The 19618-nt window shown below is 51.4% G+C and overlaps 1 protein-coding gene across 3 annotated transcripts in view; it reads left to right on the forward strand.

Annotated features, from left to right (window-relative positions):
- SHANK3 (SH3 and multiple ankyrin repeat domains 3) overlaps window positions 1-19618 on the forward strand; it is a 780355-nt gene that overhangs the window by 287843 nt on the left and 472894 nt on the right. For all 3 annotated transcript variants that reach the window (XM_075914851.2, XM_089777650.1, XM_075914857.2), the window contains 4 exons: window positions 2559-2710; window positions 3117-3284; window positions 4641-4757; window positions 19286-19363. In XM_075914851.2, coding sequence (XP_075770966.2) covers window positions 2559-2710; window positions 3117-3284; window positions 4641-4757; window positions 19286-19363 — 515 coding nt within the window. The remainder of the gene's footprint in view (window positions 1-2558; window positions 2711-3116; window positions 3285-4640; window positions 4758-19285; window positions 19364-19618) is intronic.

Below are 19618 nucleotides of genomic sequence, written 5' to 3' on the forward strand. Positions count from 1 at the left end.
CCCGTCACAACAACTTTGTCTCTTCTTCCTCCCTCATCCTGTCCCCCTACACTCTGTGTGTTCTTTTCCTTCCCCGCTTTGTTTTTCTCCCCTATTCCTCCCCTTTTGCCTTTTGTATCGTTAGCACCACTGTGTGAAACCTGTAACCAGAAAAAGGCAGGCAGATGCAGGCCCTGAGCAGCCTGATAGTGGGAAAAGTTTGCTAGGTCTTGGAACTCCGGTCATGGCTGATAGGGCCATGTGACAAGTATCAGAGGGGTAGCCGTGTTAGTCTGAATCTGCAAAAGCGACGAAGAGTCCTGTGGCACCTTATAGACTAACTGAAGTGTAGGAGCATAAGCTTTCGTGGGCTTATGTGAGTTTCTCCGGCAGTGAGGTTGCTGTGAGTGAGAATCAACGCCAGAGACAGAAGTGTTTTCTATCTTTGTCGTTCGTCTCCTTCCCCTTTTGTGGTTTTTGTGTGTGTGTGTCTTGTTCTGTCTTTAGGAAATGGGATCAGCTTTTACCAGTAGCAGTGACACCAACTCTAGCCCTTCTCAACTCACTTCCTGGTTTTTTTCCTCCAAGGAAGGCAGTTTTTACCATCTTTAGTATGGAACTGAAGCATCCCCACTCTTTGGCCTCACAGTCAGTCTCAAAGAGACAATGAAGGTCTTCTTCCAACCAGCATCTTATTCCAGTGCCGCAGTGCCAGCCGGTTTCATCCAAGACAGACAGCTGGCACATGTGGATCAGTTCAAGTATTTGGGCAGCACCATGTTGAGTGATGATTCCTTCGATGAGGAAATTTCCTCAAGAATTAGTTAAGCCAGCCAGTCAACTTTGAATGAAAATCCTTAACCAGTGCACCATTCGTCACTTCATAAGAGTGAACATCTCTAGTGTAGTGGCTCTAACATCTCTCCTGTATGGATCTGAGACATTGAGTGTTTAAAGACATCACATTAAGCAGCTTGTGCAATTTCCGCTCAATAATGACCATTCACTGGCAGGGCAGAGTGACCCATATTAAGATCCCCGAGAGAGCAAACGGCCAGCACTAAGGTAATGCTACTCAGAGCACAGCATAGGTGACTCAGACACATCAGTAGAATGGAAGACCACTGTCTCCCCAAACAGATCTGATATGGCAGGGGTGGGCAATAACATGGTGTTAGTTTGCCAGGGTCGGTCCCCGCGGGGCAGCCACTGTTATATTTACCTGCACGGCTGCAGGAACTGGCGACTGCCACGGATCACCATTCCCAGCCAGTGGGAGTGGCGGGAAGCAGTCTCTCAGCTCCCATTGGCTGGGAACGGGCCAATGGGAGCTGTGATCACTGGTACCAGCAGCTGTGCAGGTAAATTGAGTGGTGAGGGTCTGCCAGGAGCTAGCCCTGGCGGACCAGATCCAGCGCGGGGTTCTGAGTCAGGACAAGAGTAAGACGTGTCGTCCATATGAGCTCTTCAGAGAGAACCTGAAGAGCAATGTCCATGGCGCTGGCATCAGATGCAAAGAACTCTGGGAAATGGCTCTGAACAGGACTCACTGATGGTTTCCAGAAGATCAGCATGGCCTCGCTTCGAGAGGGATCATGTGAAAGGTGCCATAGAGCCCTGTGCCCTCAGTGTGGCCCAGTCTGTGCATCGGGATTCAGACTTCGCAGACATATGCATAGCCATAGCGGGGGCGGGCCGTGAGCGAGGGGGCCAGAGTTGTGGAGGAGGGGACGGGGCATAGCCCAAGGCTTCATCCCCAGGCAGAGCCTGAAACAATGAGCAGCGCTTGGGCTTCAGCCACAGGCATTGGGCTCAGGCTTGGGGTTTGGCTCTGGGTCCCAGCAAGTCTAAAGCCAGGCCTGGCAACTGCATGAAAATGGAGCCCCAAGTTTCTTTGGGGTCTCAAGCCACAGTCTGAGAAGCACTGACCTAAATGAACACGACAGGACGAGGGATCTGTGGCTTTGAACAGCGTCTGGGGGTGTTGATTGTCGTGCTCTGGTTTGGCCTTTTGAGGAGGTGGCACCCATGCACCAGTTCTCACAGTAGAGAGCTTGGACTTCGTCACAAAAACCAGAGTGACCCTGCGCACGTTGTGTTCAGTGTCCTAAGGCCACAGGCAACAGGGCCTGTTTCTTCCCTCGGCCCCTTTTGCTGCAATGGCTGCAGTAAGGATCCCCCATCCTGCAGCACTCCAGCCAACCCATAACTGCACTTCACCCTCCCATTTCCAGCCCTGGACTGCACATCTTCCCCCCCAAATGTGGGCGTTTGGGTCTAGAAACTGATGCTGGGTTTGAGTCAGCTCCTAGCTCAGCTTCCTCCTGTCGCGGCTGGGAAAGGAGCCCCTGGGGAGCACAGGATATGCAGTGTCCCGCAGAACCGGGGTGAGGGGATATGATTGAACTGAAAGGGAAAGTGATGCAAACAACCAGGAGGTACCCTTGGGGTGAAGGAATCGGTGTGAGGCAATGCTGCCAAACTGCCCAGTGGTCAACTGGAGGGAGCAGAGGAGAGAGGCACTTCATGACGTTTCTCAGACATTCCTCTTCTCTTTTCTGGGGGGGTGGGTGCTCCAGAATGCCCCCTGACAATGGCCACCCAGCTGGAGCACAGTGCCGAAGTGATCAAAGTGTTGAAGAATGGAGGAGCACATCTGGATTTCAGGACTCGGGAGGGAATGACAGCTCTTCATAAGGCCATCCGGTGCCGGAACCACATTGCCCTGATGGTGAGTCCTTGGGAAGGCAAGATGTGCGGGCAGGGCCACCTGGCCCTGGTGGGGACGGACTGGGAAGGGGAGATCTGGGGCACTTGTGTCCCTTCCCCTTCCCTATGACTCTCAAGCTCCTGCTACTTTCTTACATTACCCTGTGCTCCTGTCACCCCTCTCCCTCCCTTGTGTATGCGCTGGCTAGAACCTAAGCTCTCTGCAGCCAGACTTTGTCTTCAGGCTTCTCTGGGACACACAATGCACAGCTGTTTAGAATGAATCGTAAGCTGTCTAGAAGAGCTCTAGAGCAGAGCGAGTCCTGCACTCTGCTAGGGCTAGAGATATCCCTCCCCTGTGCCACCCCTTGTCTTGATCTTTGTAACATTCAGAGAAATCTCCAGAGACTCTTGCGCTCTTCCTGCAGACACTCTTAGACCTGGGTGCCTCCCCGGATTACAAGGACAGCCGAGGATTAACTCCTTTGTACCACAGCGCCATGGTTGGAGGGGACCCTTACTGCTGTGAGCTTCTGCTTCATGACTATGCCAAGGTGGGCTGTGTAGATGAGAATGGCTGGCAAGAAATCCACCAGGTGAGTCTAAAGAATGTCATGATGGAACCCGCTTAGATAAGAGCCTCATAGTTTATGGTTGTCTATGTGAACGTATTCTTAAAATCATCTGTGGTTTAGGCATGCCCAGGGTAAATGCTTTTCTGGGGTCTTCCCCAAATGAGAGTTTTCCCCATACCCAGTCATTTCACTCTGAGGGCAGCCAGGACACCTATGACTAGCATATCAAACAAGGAAGTTTTTACTGCATTAGTCAATACAGAGATGCCTTCATCCTATGGTCTTCATTGCAGCTCTTTGCAGTTATCCCTTGTGACTCTGAGTCCGGAATTACTGTATAGACGAGAGTTAAACTACTTAGCAACCTAGTGATTCCGGCTTCCTGTGGTCAGCTTCCCCTGCTGTATCTTTGGGCTTGTCTTTACTAGGAAATTGCACTGAATTAGAACATGGAGTCCTGTAACTAACATGATGTTGATAATGTCTTTGCAGTCAGCATAAATGGGTTTTACCCAGGAGCAGCTGACACAAAACTGAACACTCTGGTTACAAAGTTGTGGTCAGTTTTGTGTTGGTTAACAGGACTCGTCAAGGACATGTACGTTCTCTGTACAATTCAATATTGACTAATTACTTCTCATGTCTGGTAAGGAAGGCACAAGAAGTCATTCTTCCATTCTATTGCTTGCTGATTAGGTCTCAGCTGGAATACAGTGTCCAGTTCTGGGTGCCATATTTCAGAAAAAATGTGGATAAATTGGACAAAGCTCAGAGAAGAGCAACAACAAAATTGGTTAAATGTCCAGAAAACATGACTTCTGAGGGAAAATCAAAAGGCCTATTTATACATTAGATGATTGAGAGGAGTCTTTGTAACAGAGGATAGAAGAAGTAGTGGGTGTAAATTGTAGCATTGTTGCTTTAGGTTGGACATTCTGAATAAATTGCCTAGTGAGGTTATGGAATCTCTGTCACTGGAAGTTTTTAAGAGCAGGTTAGACAGACAGCGAGGAGAGATGGTCTGGACAGTGCTTGGTCCTGCCATTTGCGCAGGGGACTGGGCTAGGTGACCTCTCAAGATTCTTTCCAGTCATACAGTTCTGTGACTGCGTGATGTAATTTTCTAGTGAAGATAAACCCACAAGTGGATGGGTCTCACTTTCACTGCAGCATGAGGGCAGCTGTTAAAGACTGAAAGGGTTTTGAGACCAGGATAGCTATGACTGGCCTGGCCTGTTCTGTACCCTGTCTTGTGGCTGTATTCACAAGCCACTTCCAAATTCCTTTCAATTCTGTGTGAATAGGTTCCCAGACAGTGTGTTTTTCCTTAACCGTCTTTGTCTTTTTTCCTGTTTCGTTGTTTCTCTTTCTGAGTAGGCATGTCGCTATGGCCATGTGCAGCACCTGGAGCATCTTCTCTTCTATGGAGCTGACATGACTTCCCAGAATGCCTCAGGAAACACGGCGCTCCACATCTGTGCTCTCTATAATCAGGTGAGAAGAGAGGCATCAGAACATGGAACACAGGGCCCCCAGTCGGCAAGGCAGGGAGCATGTAGACCAACAGGGAGGAGACATGGGGATCGAGAATATACACACTTGGCTATATCCTCTTTTTCGTACTCCTAAATCTAGAGCTGGAAAAGGACCCTGGGGTCCAAGTTAGTTCTCTGTCCTTGGCCAATGCAGGATTGATCCATTTGTGCACATATTTATTATTTATTTAAAATATTTTTACCCCGTCTCTCTGTTTAAAATATTTGACGTGGCTTACAAAAGTTTAAAAACACAATAAATGTATTTTATTCTTTTATATATAAGACGCCAAAGCAGGGACATAACCCCCCCCCCCCACACACACACATACACACCAATAAAAGCATGGGTAAAAAGAGTGGCTTTGGCCCAAGCACATGTCCCTGGGGAGGGAGTTCCATAGCTTGGGGGCAAATGCTGAGAAGCTCTGCTCCGAGTAGATGTCAGCCGTACCTCCATAAGAGCCTCCCCAGCCGACCTCAATCCCGGCTGGTTCATAGGGGAGGAGACGATCCTTCAGATACCCCGGTCCTGATCCATTTAGGGCTTTATAAGTCATAACCAAGACCTTGAATTGTGCCCGGAGACGTACCAGTAGCCACTGCAGCTGCTGGAGCACCAGCATAATGTGCTCCGTGTAACGAGTGTTCGTTAGAACTCGAGCAGCCGCATTCTGGACCAGTTGAAGCTTCTGGACCCTTGCAAGGCAGCCCCATGTAGAGTGCATTGCAGTAATCCAGTCGGGGTGTAACGAGCATGAGTCATGCTTGTTCAGGAAGGGTCGCAGATGGCGGATCAGCCGGAGCTGCTCAAAAGCACTCCTGGCCATTGAGGAAATCTGGTTCTCAAATGTTAAAAAAGGTCCAGGAGGACTCCCAAGCTGAGTACTTGTTCCTTCAGGGGGAGTGCGACCCCGCCCAGGACAGGTACCACGCCGCATTCCCAGACAGGTGGCTTCCTGATCCACAGGACCTTGCTCTTATCTGGATTCAGCTTCAGCTTATTCAACCTCATCTAGTCCATCAACGCATCCCGACACCAGTTCAGATCAGTCACCGTCACAGAGAAATAGAGCTGGGTGTTATCTGCATATTGACGGCACCGTCCTCTACATCTCCTCACGGCCTCTCCCAGCGGCTTCATGGAGATGTTAAGCAACAAAGGGCGGTGCTTCCCAACCTTTCTTATACCGTGGACCGGCAAACCCACTCACAAGCTTGTGGTGGACCAGTAACATTTTTATTTGCGTATTCATTGTGCAAATAATGAATATGCAAATAAAATGTTCCTGGTCTGCCAAAAGCCCCGGCCCCCAAAGCCGCCATGAAAAGCCAGCTTCACCTCCATCATCCCCCCTCCCCTTAAGGCTTAGAGCCCCCCCCCCACCAAACCCCTCCAGTGCTAGCCTCCTGTTTCCAGAGCCCCACTGCATCCAACCCCCCCAATACCCCCCATGCCAGCCCCCAGTCCCCAAAATTAGCCCCATCTCCATACCCCCCAGTGCCAGCCCTGCCCTCATAGCCCCCCCACTTCTAGCCCCGCCTCCAGAGCCCCCTAGTGCCAGCTCCCCACTCAGATGCCACAGTGTCAGCCCATCCCCCTTAAGACAACCCACAATTCAGCAGCGTGAGGACTGGGCAGGGAGAGCCAGGAGCGGCTGCTTGGAGTGGCCCATGTGGGGACTTGGGTGGAAAGTGGCTCGGTGTTTGTCCAGCTGCTGCCCCTGGCAGCGGCGCTGCGTGGGAGAATCGCGCCACCAGACCCTGAGCTGAACCTGGTGGCTCCTGGCACTCGCCTGCTGGCCAGGAGCGGCATTCACCCCTGCATGGTGCAGTCTGGCAGGGTGCATGTGGGGCTGGCAATGCGGCTCCAGCCTCCTCCTCGGTGCTGGAGGTTCGTCCTGCGGCAGCTCTCCCCGCACACGGGCCTCGGGCTGCCTGCACACCACTCTGTCCTGCCTGCCGACGTGGCCCCTTCATCTCACTTCCCCGCAGCTCTGGCTCTGGCCCCAAGGCTGCTGGAGCGGCTGCCACACGACATGCGGCTCTGTCTCTGACTGGGACCATTGGAGCAGCCGCTGCCCACCACGTGGCCCGCAGCTCCAGCCCTGGGGAAGGGCTGAAGCTAGGGCCAAGGCCGCATGGTGGCTGCCCTGCTGCTCCTGGCACAGGGCAGTCGTCTGCCATGTGGCCGCACCTCACAGCAGCTAAGCAGCCGGGTGGGCCTCAAATTCTTTGTGGTCGCACCTTAGAGGGATACTGCTGTGCTCCCCAGTGAAGCCCAACTGGGGGCGTGGCCTGGCAGTATGCCGCAGCCCGGCAGGCAGGGGTTCGCGGCCCGGCACCGTCTGCGGCCTGACGGTTGGGAACTGCTGGCCTAGGGGACAAGATGGAACCTTGTGGGACCCGAGAGCACAATTGCCACAGGCTTGTGCAGATAGATCTCCCAGTCCTTCCCAGGGGGAGATGATTCCGCTGTCTGAAACATACAGTTGCCAGGGGTTCTGTCCGACTTCTGCCTTTATTGCTCCCAGTTGAACTCCTGATTTGCCGAACCAATGGTGAGAGAACGGCCTCCATCAGAAAGCAGGAAGGGATAGTTCCTCTCGAAATAGCTCTGGTGCCAGCACATCTGGCATATTTTATTCAGTTTGCAGGCCCTCAATCCCAGAAAGATCTGCCAAGCTAGAGAAGAGCAAGGGAACTGCTCGGGACGCTGGCGGGACCGTATTCCCTGGGGAGATGACAGAGTTTCAGTCTTTTAGTTTGTCAAAAAGCTGTGAGGAAATACAAATCTGCCAGGACCCAGAGTGTGTAAATACCAGGGAAGGAAGGTTGAGGAGTGGGAGAAGCTGGGAGTAAAAGGCTGAAACTAAGAAAAGGTAAATTAAGGGTGAATGGCATGAAAAAGCTCCTGCCAGTGAGACCTGTGGGCATGTAGGAGAGTCCCCAAAGGAAGGCGGAGGAGTCAAGCAATGCAGGGAACCGCCCTGCAATATGGGGTCTTGCAGGGACCAGTCAGAAGCAGGGTGTTTCCGTTGCTCATTCCTGTCGGCACCCGAAAGGAGGAGGTTTGGCAGCTGTTTCCTGCCCTTCAGCACTGGGGCATATTCCTGGGTCTGCCCCTCGTCGTTGGCAGGTTGAGTGCATGGCTGGAGGGAGCTAGGCACGAGTTACCGTCCTTACACAGCAGCTTCTTTCAGACATTCAGAGCCTGGGAGACGAGCCTGATGTCCTCTGAGCAATCTCAGTGGCTCCCACGGAGGCTCTGGGGCACATTGTGGGGAAATATGCACATTGGGACACAGGGCCCCTGCCAGAAGGAGGCAGTGTTTATATTGGCCTGTCCCCCCTGCACCACCAGCAGGAATGACTTTTGGGGGAATCTTCCCACCCAGGCCAGTCACACACACCTTCAGGCCTCCTGAGCAGTGGTTTCTTTGTGGTTTTGTCTTTAAATGGGCCAGGTGGTGGCCAGGTTCTATGTGATATTAGAGGGGTTTCTCCTGCCAGGATCAGTGGCCAATGGGTGGAAGTTAGCAGCGTGAAGCCCTGGTTTGGTACCTCTGGCAGTGTACGTGGCTGGCGGTATAATGGAGGCCATGTGGGATTAGACATGGGGCAGCTTGTGCTGTGGGAAGCAGAAAGGTGCTGTCAGTTTGTCTGTGGTTTCCTTTCTGAGAATGAGTCTTAACCATTGAGAGGGGAGATAGAACAGTGTGAAGCCATGAATAAGATTGGCCCTTGGGGTAAAGGGAGGGGGAGGACCTTGAATTCTTCCCTCTGCTGATTCTGTGAGAGCGAGACTTCTGGGCTAGGGCACAGGCCATGGGAGTCAGTGGTTATGCTGTTTGCCTCTCCCTTTGGCTGCAGTGGCCGTGCAGTTCTTTGGGAGCGTGCCCCTGTCCATGACTGTTGGAAGGTTCTCCTCTGGCGGTACCTGTCCGGTTGGCTGTGGAGACCCCTGGAGTGGTGCCTCCTGGAGATGCGTATAGATCCCTGCCAACCTGCCGCGTGCTCAGTTCCTTCTTACTGCCGGCGCTGGTGTTGGAGCAGCTCGCTCCTCGTACTGCAGATGTCTAGCAGCCTTTCTCCGCAGCTGTAACAGTTACGGTTCAGTCTGTTATTAGCTGAATGATAGTAGCTGGGGGATCTCCTCCATTTTCATTTCCTGGGCCATTTCTTTAAGCCCTGTGGGAAAGGCCTGAAGCCTGTGCCAGATGGCGAGCCACATGACTCCTACCTCAGCTGCCTTGGGGAGGGTTATCAGATGGGCACATGCGAGATTTGCGGGGCTTTAAGCCCAGAAGAAGAAGGAAAGAGTCTCTCCCCTGAAGCGTCCCCAGCGGCCCTGCAGCCTTGGTGAGCAGAGCACAGCATCAGTGTGTGAGCCCTCAGCACCATGCAAAGGCACCAGTAAGGAGCATTGGCCCAGCAGCGGCTCACGATCGCCGGTGCTACATAAGATGGTGGACAGTAGTCCCTTACCAGCATGGCCTCCCAGCGACGTGCGTCCTGTGTCGGGACATCCCAAGCAAAGCCCAAAAGTCCCACAGTTGCCAACTCTGTTGACTCAGGTGTGGGTGGACTCTAGAGTGCTGGAGGACTTGCAGGGAGAAGACCTGGACCTTCCCGCCATGCTGGACACATTTGAAGCGGCATGGGAGCTGATCTTCATGATGGCTCATTCCCACACCTGCTGGCACGTGCCCTGGCACTGCAGCCTATGTTGGCACTGATGACATGTCACAGCACCAATGCTGGCTCCTGCTACAATGGCACCAATAGCAGCACCTCCCCACATTTAACACCAGGGCAAACCCCCAATGATTGGCCATCACTTCTCCTGATGGCAGCACCGTCGGGATCTGCTCCACCTTGGCATTGGAATCGGAATCCCGTGTCCCCGGGCAGAGCCAGTGTCGCTCCAGATCCCAGCGCCATTCCAACAGCACACCCGAGAGACTGCCACAGAGGCCCTAGCCTGCCCAGTGATGGGGCTAATGCAGGGGCCCTCCTGGAGCTTGTGTGCCTACTCTCAGGCCCAGGGCCAGGCTCAAGGGTGGCTGTAGTGGCGTTGGTACTCCATGGGATTCCATCAGCTACACTGGTCTCTTGAGAGCCAGGGGTGCGAGTTGCTTCCAGAGAAACAGACTTGGGGCAGCCTGACACAAGGAGGAAGGCGAAAATTTGTTCCTCTTGGTTTCTGAGGACAGGACAAGGAGTAATGGGCTTAAAGTGCAGCAGGGGAGGTTTAGATTGGACATTAGGAAAAAATTCCTAACTGTCAGGGTGGTCAAATATTGGAATAAATTGCCAAGGGAGGTGGTGGAATCTCCCTCTCTGGAGATATTTAAGAACAGGTTAGATAGACATCTGTCAGGGATGGTGTAGGTGGAGCTTGGTCCTGCCTTGAGGGCGGGGGGCTGGACTCGATGACCTCTCGAGGTCCCTTCCAGTCCTATTATTCTATGATTCTATGATTCTATGGGTGCTGGGGTTGTGGTGACCTTGGTGCAAGAGGAAACACCAATGGCAGAGGCACCCCAAACTGCTGCAGGGAGCCAGAAGGGCAAGAGGACCCAACCCTTCCCCCAGTTGTTGTCTTCTTCCTCACCCAACGAGGCAGTAGCAGATGGGACAGCCCCCCTGCCAATGCTGGACACCAGGGCCCATCAGGACCTCCAGCCTCCTTTGCCAGGTGGCGCAGAACCTAAATATGCAGGCTGAGGAGGTCACAGAGGACTCAAACCCAGAAGTTGACATTCTGGCTCTAGAGGGTGTCTTTAGAGCAGTGTTTCCCAATTTTATGTGGCCACAGAACCCTTTCAAACTCAAAAGAATTTTGTGGAACCCCTCATAGCAGTCTTATATATGGAGCTGAAAAAGTAGACCATGAATAAGTAAGGATAATAATAAACAAATGCTAAACAAGGTCATGAGAGCAACACAAATGAAAATTGGTTTCAATAAAATTCATAAATGCTTAATATTTATTATTATTATTATTTTAATAATAACATGTTATTGTAATGGAATTTTCTCGTGGAACTCTTATTTTCACTTCGCGGAACCCCAGGGTTCCCCAGAACACCATTTGGGAAACACTGCTCTAGAGTATCCTTGCTGCTTATAAAAACGATCATAAATGAACAAGGTGCTCTGACAGACTCTGGCTCTATGCTACCAACAGCAGAAGGTGTCGAAAGCAGGTGTCTTGTCCCACCAAAGGGGTATAAGCATCTACCTGTTCACTCATCCCCTGCCGGACACATGGTGGATGCCACCAATCATAAGGAGTGACAAGGGCAGCTGAGTCCCACTCCAAAGTCCAAAGAAGCCATGAAACTGGATTTCTTTATTCACAAGGTATATTTGACTGGGGGGCTCCAACTTTGCGTCACCAACCGACATGCGATGCTCAGCCAGTACACCTACAACTCCTGGACCTCCCTGTCCAAGTTCCAGGAGCTGTTGCCTGCAGATTGCTGTTCAGAGTTCACTGTGACTGTAGAGGAGGATCAGGTGGTGTCCTGAACTTCTCCAAGCAGCCATGGACTCTGCAGCTCGGCTACACTGACCATGGCAACTGCAATTACCATGTGCAGAATCTCGTGGCTCCAGGTGTCAAGCCTTCCTGCGGAGGCCAGAACACCATCCAAAACCTGCCTTTCCACTGTGCTGGTGTGTGCAAAACAAACGGTCGTAGCTGCACAGCTTGAGGGGTCCCAGGACAATCCTCACGTCCCTAGGAAGCCACACCACTGCTCTGCAAAAGGATCCTTGCAGGCCCCAGGCTCCCAGCACTTCTGCTTGGGGAGCATGAGACAGGACTCCAACAGAAGGCAAGGCAGCACTCAGAGGAGGAGATGGCCAAGACCTCCTCAGACCAGGCTCATCCAAATAGCCCCCTGTTCCTAACTCTGAACTTTTGACAGTTTGCCCGAAGACGGAGCACCAGTCCATCTCCAAGATCTTCCTCCCCCTTCTATCCCACTTTTACCAGACCTGGCTGCAGATTACCTCGTAGCAGGTGTCAGGCGTTCTATCCTGTTCTGTTCCCTCCTGCCCTCCCACAGCCCTTCCTCATCTCTCCCCAGGGACCCTTCTCACAAGCAGCTCCTTTTGGAGGAGGTGCAAGCACTTCTCACTCAGAGCCATATAGAAGGTTCCTCAGCAGTTCAGCGGAAAAGGGTTTTCTCACAGTGCTTCCTCATCCCAAGATTTGGTGGTGATGGGGGACTTCAACTATCCAGACATATGTTGGGAAACTAACACAGCGGGGCACAGGCTATCCAATAAGTTTCTGGACTGCATTGGGGCCAACTTTCTGTTTCAGAAGGTTGAAAAAGCTACCAGAGGAGAAGCTGTTCTGGATTTGGTTTTAACAAATAGGGAGGAACTAGTTGAGAACTTGAAAGTGGAAGACAGTATAGGGGACAGTGATCACGAAATAATAGAGTTCATGATCTTAAGGAAAGGTAGAAGGGAGACCAGCATAATTGAGGTAATGGATTTCAGGAAGGCAGATTTTGATAAGCTCAGAGAACTTGTAGGTAAGGTCCCATGGGAAGCAAGACTGAAGGGAAAAACAACTGAGGAGAGTTGGAAGTATTTCAAAGGGACGTTGTTAAGGGCCCAAAAGCAAACAATTCCGCTGTGTAGAAAAGATAGAAAATATGGCAAAAGACCAGCTTGGCTTAACAAGGAGATCTTGCATGATCTCAAAATAAAAAAGGAGTCCTATAAAAAATGGAAACTAGGACAAATAACAAAGGATGAATATAGGCAAGCAACACGGGAATGCAGGGGCAAGATTAGAAAGGCAAAGGCACAAAATGAGATCAAACTAGCTACAGGCATAAAGGGAAACAAGAAGACCTTTTATAAATACATTAAAAGCAAGAGGAAGACCAAGGACAGGGTAGGCCCACTGCTTAGTGAGGAGGGAGAAGTAGTAACAGGAAACTTGGAAATGGCAGAGATGCTCAATGACTTCTTTGTTTCGGTCTTCACCGAGAAGTCTGGAGGTGTGCCTAACGTAGTGAATACAAGCAGAGAGAGGGTAAGTTTAGAAGATAGGATACACAAAGAACAAGTTAAAAATCACTTAGGAAAGTTAGATGTCAGCAAGTCACCAGGTCCTGATGAAATGCATCCCAGGATACTCAAGGAGCTGATAGAGGAGGTATCTGAGCCTTTAGCTATGATTTTTGAAAAATCATGGCAGACAGGGGAGATTCCAGAAGACTGGAAAAAGGCAAATATTGTTCCCATCTATAAAAAGGGGAATAAGAACAACCCAGGAAACTACAGACCGGTCAGTTTAACGTCTGTCCCAGGGAAGATAATGGAGCAGGTAGTTAAGGAAATCATATGCAAACACTTGGAAGATAATAAAGTGATAGGGAATAGCCAGCATGGGTTTGTGAAGAACAAGTCATGCCAAACTAATCTGATAGCTTTCTTTGATAAGATAACGAGCCTTGTGGATAAGGGAGAAGCGGTGGATGTCATATACCTAGACTTTAGTAAGGCATTTGATACGGTCTCGCATGATATTCTTATTGATAAACTAGGCAAATATAACTTAGATAGGGCCACGATAAGGTGAGTGCATAATTGGCTGGATAACCGTAGTCAGAGAGTTGTTGTTAACGGTTCTAAATCCTGCTGGAAAGGGATAACAAGTGGAGTTCCTCAAGGGTCTGTTTTGGGACCCGTACTGTTCAATATCTTCATCAATGATGTAGATATTGGGATAGAGAGTACGCTTATTAAGTTTGCAGATGATACCAAACTGGGTGGGGTTGCAACTTCTTTGGAGCATAGGGACATAATTCAAAATGACCGTAGCAAGTTAGAGAAATGGTCAGAGGTAAACAGGATGAGGTTTAATAAAGAGAAATGCAAAGTGCTCCACTTAGGAAGGAACAATCAGTTCCATACATACAAGATGGGAAGCGACTGTCTAGGAAGGAGCATGGCGGAAAGGGATCTAGGGGTCATAGTGGACCACAAGTTGAATATGAGTCAACAGTGTGATGCTGTTGCAAAAAAAGCAAATATGATTCTAGGTTGTATCAACAGGTGTGTTGTAAGCAAAACTCGTGAAGTCATTCTGCCGCTCTACTCTGCACTAGTTAGGCCTCAGCTGGAGTACTGTGTCCAGTTCTGGGCGCCACATTTCAAGAAAGATGTGGAGAAATTGGAAAGGGTACAGAGAAGAGCGACAAGAATGATTAAAGGTTTAGAGAACATGACCTATGAAGCCAGGCTTCATGAACTGGGCTTGTTTAGTTTGGAAAAAAGAAGATTAAGGGGGGACATGATAGCGGTTTTCAAATATCTAAAAGGGTGTCACAAGGAGGAAGGAGAAAATTTGTTCCTCTTGGTTTCTGAGGACAGGACAAGGAGTAATGGGCTTAAAGTGCAGCAGGGGAGGTTTAGATTGGACATTAGGAAAAAATTCCTAATTGTCAGGGTGGTCAAATATTGGAATAAATTGCCAAGGGAGGTGGTGGAATCTCCCTCTCTGGAGATATTTAAGAACAGGTTAGATAGACATCTGTCAGGGATGGTGTAGACGGAGCTTGGTCCTGCCTTGAGGGCGGGGGGCTGGACTCGATGACCTCTCGAGGTCCCTTCCAGTCCTATGATTCTATGATTCTATGATCCCCACGGCCAAGGGCAGGATCAGACCATCCTAGATCTGTAAAACCTCAACTCATCCACAAAGAAAGCAAAGTTTCACATGGTCACCTGGATCTCCCTGATTCCTTCCCTGGAAACTGGGGAGTGCTATGCTGCTCTTAGCTTGAAGGACATATGCTTCCATATAGCCATTATGCAGCCCACAGATGATTTATCCGGCTTGTGATTGGTGCCCAGTTCCTGCTGCTTCCATTTGGGCTCTCAGCAGCCCCTTGGGTAGTCACAAAATGCCTGGCAGTTACAGCAGCCTTCCTCTGTAAATGGGGAGTCCTTTCCCATACCTGGTAGACTGGCCCATCAGGGCTACACTGCAAAAACAAGTAGAGGAAAGTGTGGCCCTTACTGGTGCTGAAGTGCCCAAGTCCACTCTCATGCCAGCTCAGTTCATGAGTGCTCTCCTGGACTCCACGCAGGTGAGCTACACACACAGCTGCTCATGTCCTTTACCTACAGCTACTCCAGAGAGAGGTCTTGGCGTCCTTGTGGAGAGTTCTCTGAAGACGTCCCCTCCGTGTGCAGCAGCAGTGAAACGAGCAAACAGGATGTTAGGAGCATTAAAAAGGGATGGAGAATAAGACAGAGAATACCTTATTGCCTCTCTCTGAATCCATGGTGTGCCCACATCTGGAATAGTGCGTACAGAGGTGGTCACCTCATCTCAAAAAGGAGATATTGGTCTTCGAATAGGTTAAAGAAGGGTCCCAGATGAAGAGAGATTAAAAAGACTTGGACTTTTCAGCTTAGAAAAGAGGAGAGAAAAGGCCTCTAAAGTCATGACTGGTGTGGAAAAAGTGACTAAGGAAATGTGTACTTGTTCCCAAAACACAAGAACTGGGGGTCACCCAGTGAAATGAATAGGCAGCGGGTTTAAAACAAACAAAAGAAAGTTTTTCTTCATGCAGCGCAGTGTCAACCTGTGGAACTCCTTGCCAGAGGATGTGAAGACCAGGACTTCAACAGGGTTCAAAAAGGAACTAGATAAATTCATGGAGGTTAGGTCCATCAATGGGTATTAGCCACGAGGGTGGGAATGGTGTCCCTAACCTTTATTTGTCTGGAAATGGGTGACAGGAGGGGCGTCACTTGAAGGTTCCCTGCTCTGTTCCCTCCCTCTGGGGCATCTGGCATTGGCTACTGTCAGCAGACAGGACCCTCGGCTGGATGGACCTTTTCTCTGGCCCAGTCTGGCCGATCGTACGTTTTTATACCATCCCTGCCCATGCCCTGCTTCCAAGCCCTCAGGAACATCATTGACAGCCTTTGCCAATTCTCCACAGCCGTCACCAGAAGTTACATTAAACTGCTGGGCATATGGTGGCATGCACTTGTGGTCCGGCATTCCAGCTTGCAGCTCCATCCTTCCCTACCATGGCTGGCACAGGTGTACAGGCCCAGATGGGACTTGCTGAACAGAGTAGTTACCCCCCCCCCTCCAATTCTAGACTCTCTTGGTTGGTGGTTGCAGGCACAGGTGGAACATGTTTGTCAAGCCACAACTCCCCATGCAGTTAGCTGTGGATACCTGGGCTTTTGGATGAGTAGCTCACATTGGCATCATCAGGACACAGGGCATGTCCCCCCAAGCAGAACTCTTGCTGCATATTAATGTCAGAAGGCTGAGGGCAGTCTGCCTGGCGTGCCAGATGTTCCAAGTTCATCTGCACCCCAGTGTGCGTTGGTGCTGATGGACCAACCCTAGCGATGTTCTCTGTAAAGAAGCAGGGTGGTGCCGGGAAGCCCTCGAGCTGTGGGACTTTTGTATCACACATTGCGAACAGGCGGCTTAGCTGATCATTCAACAGGCACGAATGGTCCCTCAGAGTGGCTGTCATCTTATAGAAGTGGGGCATTCCCCACTTGGACCCATTCGCGACACGGAGCAACAGGAAGACTCATCGGTTTGCTCCTTCCTGAACCATAGCCAAGGTCCCTCACGGACGCGTTTCACCTGTTGCGGATGAATCGCCTGCTTTGGGCATTCCCGCCATTCCCTCTCGTGCAAGGGTTCTCCTCAAAGTACACCAGGACAAGGCTCTGTGAAGTCTTGTAGCACTGGTTCACCGGGCTGTTGGACCTCAGTGGAGGCCCGTAGCCCTCCCCGTTTCCAGACCTCATCGCACAAGCCCACGAGAGCCCAGCCTGGTGTCCCTCCATCTCATGGCATGGAAGCTCCATGGTTAGATAGTTTTCAAAATGGAGAGCAGGAACTAGTGGTGTCCCCCAGGGTCCGCTCTGGGACCCACCCTATTCAACCTATTTATAAGTGCTCTTGGGAACGGTCTGACCCAGCGTGGCTGCTCCCATGTTCTTTGAGGTGTGTAGCTCGTGTCCATTCCAAATCCTGCCTGTCTCTGCTCTGGTGGAGTATTCCCACAAGGAGGAACCGAGCAAGAAGTGGGTTGGCAGGGACGTGCAGACACGGTCATGAAGGTGCCACTCCAGGGGGCTCCACAGCCAACCAGACAGACACCACGAGACAAAAACCTTCCAAGAAACATGTCTGCAGTCTGGCTGGAGTGGGCATGAGCAACACATCCGGAAAACAGCCGTTCTGAGAGGCAAGCAACAGTTTTTCTAGGCTGTTTTGAGATGATTGACGTAGGCCACGGGAGGCTCTTAGTGAGTAATAAACGGGTTCTAGGTTAGGAAGGGGGTTTTAGTGTAAGATGTCTCTTGCAGTGAGCCCTGGGGTGGGGGTGGGGGTGGGGTTACTGTTTGGTTACTCAACCACAGCAGCTGTGCCCTGTTCTCAGGACAGTGCCCTCAAGAACTTTTGACCAATATTTGAAGTTTTAAATAAGATGAAACCGGGCAGCCTGCAAGACTCTTCTGCCCCATGTCCTGTCTTGGAAACTGAGATCAGCACAAGAGAAATCAGGAGTATGGTGAGAGCCCCGTGCGAGTCTCTGTTTCTCTGGTGAGAGCCCCGTGCGAGTCTCTGTTTCTCTGGTGAGAGCCCCGTGCCAGTCTCTGTTTCTCTGGTGAGAGCCCCGTGCGAGTCTCTGTTTCTCTGATGAGAGCCCAGTGCGAGTCTCTGTTTCTCTGGTGAGAGCCCAGTGCGAGTCTCTGTTTCTCTGGTGAGAGCCCCGTGCGAGTCTCTGTTTCTCTGATGAGAGCCCCGTGCGAGTCTCTGTTTCTCTGGTGAGAGCCCAGTGCGAGTCTCTGTTTCTCTGGTGAGAGCCCAGTGCGAGTCTCTGTTTCTCTGATGAGAGCCCAGTGCGAGTCTCTGTTTCTCTGGTGAGAGCCCAGTGCGAGTCTCTGTTTCTCTGGTGAGAGCCCAGTGCGAGTCTCTGTTTCTCTGATGAGAGCCCCGTGCGAGTCTCTGTTTCTCTGGTGAGAGCCCCGTGCGAGTCTCTGATGAGAGCCCTGTGTGAGTCTCTGTTTCTCTGGTGAGAGCCCAGTGCGAGTCTCTGTTTCTCTGGTGAGAGCCCCGTGCGAGTCTCTGTTTCTCTGGTGAGAGCCCTGTGCGAGTCTCTGTTTCTCTGGTGAGAGCCCCGTGTGAGTCTCTGATGAGAGCCCTGTGTGAGTCTCAGTTTCTCTTGCATACAGATGGCGCTTAGTAGCTCTTCCATCAGGATCATCTTCCCTGGTGATTTTTCTGGGCTGTGTAGGTTTAGAATTGGGTTTCCCCAGACTCTGTTCCTTCTCTTGCCTGTTTATATCTTAAAAGGACATGTGGGTTCCTTTAGCAGAGGTGACTGAAAGGCCCCAGGCCCGTGCTGTGTTTATTTCATATTAAACAGTGTTGCATCACAGATGGGTTATGGCTTGTGGGGCAGCAGCTGCATTAATTCTATAGCTGGGAGACTGTTCGGTGCTGGGACTGTCCCCAGAGGCTAGAAGCCTTTAGAGGAGGGATGGAAGGTCATTGGTTTCAACACCACAGTATCCCCTAAACTGTGCTGTGTGATGAGAGAAGCATGGCGCCCCAAAGAGCTAGATAGGGTGTGACGTCGTGTCGGGGAGCCCCTGACCCTGCACCCCCGTCCGCAGCCACATGTGTGACTCTGTCAGGCCGTAGAATAGAAGGTTTCTTGCTTCTCAGAGATGCGGCGCAGCACAGGCTCATGTTGATGTAGGAGCCAGGCAGACAGCCTAGTCCTCTTGGGGAAATGGGTTCACAGGCCCCTGAAGCCCCCTGTCCCGGACTTAGTCTGCCCTCCTCATGCTTCCTTCCGTTAAGACTGCCCCAACCCCCAGCAACTGGTCCTTCAGCCCCCAGGCAGCCACACCCCTGGCTTTGTTCAGATTCCACCCCTAGCCCAGGTGTCAGGCAGCTGGGCCATACCTATGTGCCCCCCGCTGGGCCCTGCACACAGACACACCAGCGTCTCTGCAGACCAGCACAGGCCAGTAGGGGTCACCCACAGCACAGCACAGCAACCAGCGAATGCCAAACCAGAATGCATCCAGGGCCACAAGAGTGTACAGCACCCCACTAGGCCACACAGGGATGTTCAAATGATGGGTAACAGCCCCCCAGGCACAGTGTGTATTGGGGGCACCTCCGCTACAGAGCTCCCCTCGTGCTAAGCAGGTATGTGCGGAGGTGGAGCTTGTCTGGGCAGTGGGGGCAGAAGGGCAGGTCCCCTGAGCCGTGATGGGCTCTGGAGAGGCTTGATCGGAGGCTGTAGCCGTGAACTCTGACATTTTGACTTTATTTCTCTCCCTTGCAATAGGGAGCTCTCCACTCCGGAGTGGACCAAGGTCACCTCGTCTGTCATGTCAGCACTGACAGATTTCCTTCTTTCTTCTCTGGTTTTCTACTCCTAGGAGAGCTGTGCCCGGGTCCTCCTCTTCCGCGGTGCAAGCAAAGAGATTCGTAACTACAACAGCCAGACGGCGTTCCAGGTAAGAGAAAGCGAGGCCATCTCCGCTGGGCTGCCTGGGAGCAGCCTTGTTTCAGGGAGCCCTGGGAGCGAGCATTAGCAGATAAAGCACCCAGTGTGTGCCTAGCAAAGAAGCTGAGTCTGTGGCGACCATTTTCTAGTCACAGGGATCTAACTCTGCTGCCAGGTGGAGTCAGTAGCCACAAGGGCCTGATTTGATACCTTGGCGTTCCTCTTAATATTGCAAAACTAAACCAACTAGAGCCCCAATCCAGAG

The sequence above is a fragment of the Pelodiscus sinensis genome, chromosome 1 (genome assembly GCF_052426305.1).
Source record: "Pelodiscus sinensis isolate ZL-2025 chromosome 1, ASM5242630v1, whole genome shotgun sequence".
Classification (NCBI taxonomy): domain Eukaryota; kingdom Metazoa; phylum Chordata; order Testudines; family Trionychidae; genus Pelodiscus; species Pelodiscus sinensis.